At 52.1% G+C, this 5,291-nt stretch overlaps 1 protein-coding gene across 1 annotated transcript; it reads right to left on the bottom strand.

Annotated features, from left to right (window-relative positions):
* Window positions 1–4,370: 4,370 nt before the first annotated feature.
* Window positions 4,371–5,032, bottom strand: LOC126038944 (feather keratin 1-like). Its single transcript, XM_049801402.1, has 2 exons — window positions 4,961–5,032; window positions 4,371–4,679 (listed from the first exon to the last, which is right to left on the bottom strand). Exon 2 carries the CDS (start codon window positions 4,674–4,676, stop codon window positions 4,371–4,373), a length of 306 nt encoding a protein of 101 aa, XP_049657359.1. The 5' UTR covers window positions 4,677–4,679; window positions 4,961–5,032.
* Window positions 5,033–5,291: the final 259 nt, after the last annotated feature.

Genomic DNA, 5,291 nt, shown 5'->3' with positions numbered 1-5,291 from the left:
AGCTGCTGGCGATGGCCCTGGGCAAGGCCACCAGGGACCCAGGAGACGGTACCGCACTGGGGACAGAGCATCGGCTCGTTGCTTTCAGACAGGCTGAGCAACCGCAGCAGCCCTTGCAAAAGGACGGGGCCAGCCTCAGTTCTGAGGAAGCACAGCCCTTGCCTGCCTTTCCCCTCTTGCGCTGTCTCCTTTCCCTCCCGTCTCCGTGTTCTCTTGTGCTCCCCTGGGCTGTGAGCACCACAAAGCCAGCCTAGGGAAGACCTGCTGACCCTGCACCCTCTGTGGGGCAGGCAGATGGACACTTGGCAGCATCTCCGGCACAACCATGGGGCACAGATTCTTTTCTGCCCCTGGTGCTCCCTGCACTGGGTCTTTGACTCAGAACAACCCCATCTCCCTCTTTTGACTCATTAAAGTTCTGCTGCATCCCAGCCCATGCCTCTGTGTCATCTTTTCCCCTGAAAAATCTCTCCCAAGATGCCCAGGGAGAGAAATGTTCCTCGGGGATGCTTCTGGGAAGGTGTTCTTGAGGATGGTTGTGCAGTGACACAGGCTTGCATTGAGTATGCATAGTTATGCACGGGGTCACCCTCCCCTGCCTTTGGGAATGGTGAAGGCTCCCCATGTGCCTAATGCACCCCAAGCTTCCCCAGGGCAATGCTCTCCTCACCATTGCTGCTTCAGTGTTCACAGAGGGAAGGACCATGCAGAGCCGGTTAAAAATCTTTCTTGTGGTGGGTTAACATTGTCTTGCCCGCAGATTGGTGAGGGTACAGTTTTTATTGTATTGATCACATCCATGGTGATGTGACAACATCCACCCTGCCTTTTTACTCCCAAGAACTGCATCTCCTGTGCAGGTCCTTTGACCTTGCTTTTTTTTATGCCCAATCCACCTTTCAGAAGAATTGGAATTGTTCTTTTCCCCTTCTCAAACACTTCTCCTTTATTGCCCCCCATGATGGGGCAACTAAACTGACAGCCTTCTTACACAGCTCCTCCTTAGCAGCTGTCTTGCCCCTCAGTTTGCATACACAGGCTTCCAGCTTAAAGGTGGACTCACCATCCCATTTCCTCAGTCCTCTCCCAGTCATGCAGGAGGACCCAGAGAGGGCCACACAGCATGGTCTTGGGGGTCCCTTTCCCACTGACCATGGTGGGAGAGACCTGGCTCCATGGGGCACCCCTCAAAGCTGAGGTGCTGGCCTGTGGGGACAGGAAGGGAGAGAGATTTTCTTCAAAATTTCAGAGGCAGGAAGATGCTCTCTCCACAGTTGCTGTATCAAGATCTGGGCAATATGTTGCTGCCAAGCTGTTAGAATGTGACACTGGTGCATTCTGGACAAACTTTCTCACATGGCCCGTATACACAGGGCATTATCTAGACATTTGGAGACCCTGTTGTCATCGAGGTCACCATAGATGAATTCCAGCACCACTAATTCTCTCAGGTACTCGATGCCTTCCTAAACAGCAGTCGACCTTCCTTGCTAAATCACAAGATCTTCCTTGATGTCCTGGTTTCAGCTGGGATAGAGTTAATTGTCTTCCTAGTAGCTAGTATAGTGCTGTGGTTTGGGTTCAGTATGAGACAATTGTTGATAACACACTGATGTTTTCAGTTGTTGCTAAGTAATGTTTAGACTAACTCAAGGATTTTTCAGCTTCTCAGGCCCAGCCAGCAAGAAGGCTGGAGGGGCACAAGACGTTGGGAGGGGACACAGCCAGGACAGCTGATCCAAACTGGCTAACAGGGTATTCCATACCATGGGACGTCACGTCTAGTATATAAACTGGCAGTAGTGGGGCTAGGGGGATCTCCGCTCGGAAATTAACTGGGCGTCAGTTGGTGGGTGGTGAGCAATTGCATTGTGCATCACTTGTAGATTCCAACCCTTTTTTTATTATTATTATTATTATTATTATTATTATTATTGGCACTGTTATTATTATCATTATTAGTTTCTTCCTTTCTGTCCTCTTAAACTGTTCTTATCTCAACCCATGAGTTTTACTTTTTTTCTTTCTGATTCTCTCCCCATCCCACTGCGGGGAGTAGGGAGTAGGCAAATGGTTGCATGGTGCTTGTTTGCTGGCTGGGGTTAAACCACGACGCTTGAACAGATATCTTGCCCTCACACTTGACAGGAGACACCTCCAGAGACTGCAATTCATTGCCTCTTTTCCAATTCCACTGTCAACTCCCCAGTCCCTAGCGAGGTATCTCATCTGCTGAGCTTCCTTACCTTCCAATTCCTGACTGTTGGCCCCACTCTCCCAGCTTTGGAGTTGCCAGGCAGTAATCCACTCACCTGGCAGGTGCCTGTAATCTTTACACATCTCTCAAAGTTCTCTTGAGGTCGGGGATGAGGTACTTTCCATCTCTTGAGTGACTGAGTGATTTCTCTCACATCTTCCTCCATTTCTTTGCTGAAGGACTGGCTTCCCAGTCAGACTCTGCCTCCTCCCCACTCCCTTACTAATCAATGATATGGACCCATTCACCTCCTTGTCCACTATTTCTTTTTCACTACTGGAGCGATTACTGTTTGTGTCCCTATATCTGGTGTTCTCAGATGTGTTTTGGGTCTCTGCCTCAACTACCACGTTCTTACATGTAGTTTGGATCCCTGGCTGAATCGTGACATTTGCAGAGGTAGTTTGGGTCCCTGTCTTAACCACTGTCCTCTGATAATACTGAATCGTGGCTCGATAGGCACAGGTCAAGCTCCAATACAGTGCTAAAAGCTGCCCCCCAGGGACCGGCCACAGCAGGGCGTGTTTCACTGTTGCCTCACCCAAAAGTTGTCTCTTCTTTTGCCAGCATGACACCAGATGCCACAAAAGCCATAGTAGGCCAACAGTGTGAATTAGTAGTATTAAACACCTCACGTAAGGGTGGACAAGGACCTCGGGAGCCTGCACAACAAAACAACCCACATCAGTCCCAGATGGGAAGAGGGAGGTGTATTCCCTCATCCTCTCCACAAGACAGCTCTCCCAGCACAGTAAGGGCATGAATGCCAGGGCAAACCACATGGCCTTTGGTTCTATTAACAAGTTCCCAAGCTCAGCCAAATAAAGAGATAAGTAGTGCAGCAAGCAAACTCCCTGACCTGCACAGAGGCCAGACAATTAGTAACTACTGCAGCTATAGCATGCTCAGTTCAAAACTGCCATTGTCTTGAGCCCCATGTTAAGCACCAACAAGACCGTGGTGACTTGATATTGTCTGGCCACCAGCTGCCCACCAAGGTGTTCTACCACTCTCCTTCCTCATCAAGAAAGGGCGGGCAAAATAAGATGAAAAAAAACCGGAGTTGAGATATGGGTAGTTTAATGAAGAAAAGCAAAGCGTGCAAAAAGATTTAGTCTCTACTTCCCATCAGCAGGTGATGTCCAGGCACTCCTGGGAAGCAGAGTTACAGTACGCTTAGCAGTTGCTGGAAAGACAAACAACTTAATAATGAATGCCTCCCTGCTGCCCCCGCCCCCGACCCCACCCCCACCCCACTTTCTCCTTTCTCTTAGTGTTTATTGCTGCATATGATGTCATAGGGTGTGGACTATCCCTTTGTTCAGTCTTGGTCAGCTGTCCTGGCTATGTGTCCTCCCAACCTCTTGCCCACCCGCAGCCTACTGGCCTTTTGGAGAAGGAGTTGGAGAGAAAGGGTTGCTGCTGTGCAAACACTGACCAGCAAAAAGAACACATTTACGTGTTATCAACACCATTTTAGCTACAACTACCAAGAACCAGTAGGACGGCTAATATGGTGAAAATTAAACTCCATCCCAAGTAGAACCTATATAATGCTGTTACCAATCACTGCCCATTCACCCCCAACAACCCCTTCCCAGAAACAACAATGAGCCACATCTCTCTCCCTGGGCATCATGGGAGAGTGTCTATAGGGGAAAGGATGACAACGAGACATGGGATGGGATGCAGCAGAACTTTAATGAGTCAAAAGAGAGAGATGGGGTTGTTCTGAGTCAAAGACCCAGTGCAGGGAGCACCAGGGGCAGAAAAGAATCTGTGCCCCATGGTTGTGCCGGAGATGCTGCCAAGTGTCCATCTGCCTGCCCCACAGAGGGTGCAGGGTCAGCAGGTCTTCCCTAGGCTGGCTTTGTGGTGCTCACAGCCCAGGGGAGCACAAGAGAACACGGAGATGGGAGGGAAAGGAGACAGCGCAAGAGGGGAAAGGCAGGCAAGGGCTGTGCTTCCTCAGAGCTGAGGCTGGCCCCATCCTTTTGCAAGGGCTGCTGGGGTTGCTCAGCCTGTCTGAAAGCAACGAGCCGATGCTCCGTCCCCAGTGCAGTACCATCTCCTGGGTCCCTGGTGGCCTTGCCCAGGGCCATCGCTAGCAGCTTTAGCAGGGGAGGCACCTCCTGCCGCAGTAGCGGCTGCCAAAGCCGGAGAGGCCAAAGCCCCCGGAGGAGATGGGCACTCCCTCAGAGCTGAGGATGCTGCCAACGGCAGCGGAGGTGGAGGATCCCACGGCGGTGTTCTGTGGGAAGGAGCTGAGGATGGGGCCGGGCAGGGTCACCACCACGGGGGAGGGCTGGATGACGACGGTGGAGTCCTGGCACTGCCTGACACAGGGCTCATTGCAGCTGTTGGCCAGCGGGGTCGGGCCGCAGGGCTGGCAGGGCAGGCACTGGTTGTAGCAGGACATGTCGTGGGTCCGGAGGTGCACCTGGGGGAAAGGGCAGGGGGAAGCAGAGCAGGGGAGATGGGTGAGGAGCAGCCTGTCACCCCACCACGAGGGAGACAAGCCACGAGCTGGAGGCAAGAGCCCATAGCTCACCTCAGCCAAACCCCAGCCTCTCTCCATGCCACACTTTCAGCCCCCTTCCCTCTCCCATGATTAAGTAGCCCCACGACCCAGCATGAGATAGGATGTGTGCTGAGAAATCCTGGAGGAGGATGCGGAGTAGGAGTTAGGCCTTCGTACTCACCTTTTTCCCAAGGAGATGGAGGCGAGAGGAGTGGATGAGAGAGAGAGGAGAAGGGCCCACTTTTATACTGCTCCTGCACCGCCCCAGGCCCACAGTCACTGCACGCGGGCAGTAATTTTCCAACAGACTCACCTCCAAAGCAAAATATCCTACCTAATGGCACAGGTGGTGTTTTTGTTTCCGTCAACGCTGCCATTTCGCTTCCTCATTTCTGACTTGCTTGGTCTGCCATGCAGGCTCCTTTCATGTGCCGGCAGGAGACTCCCAAGGATATCCCGGGCAGGGCTGCGTCAATTTGGGCAGAAGATGCCTCCCACGTGCTGGAGGGGTCC

This window comes from Accipiter gentilis, chromosome 5, assembly GCF_929443795.1.
Source record: "Accipiter gentilis chromosome 5, bAccGen1.1, whole genome shotgun sequence".
Classification (NCBI taxonomy): Eukaryota; Metazoa; Chordata; class Aves; order Accipitriformes; family Accipitridae; genus Astur; species Astur gentilis.
This window is presented reverse-complemented; position numbering and strand designations above follow the sequence as displayed.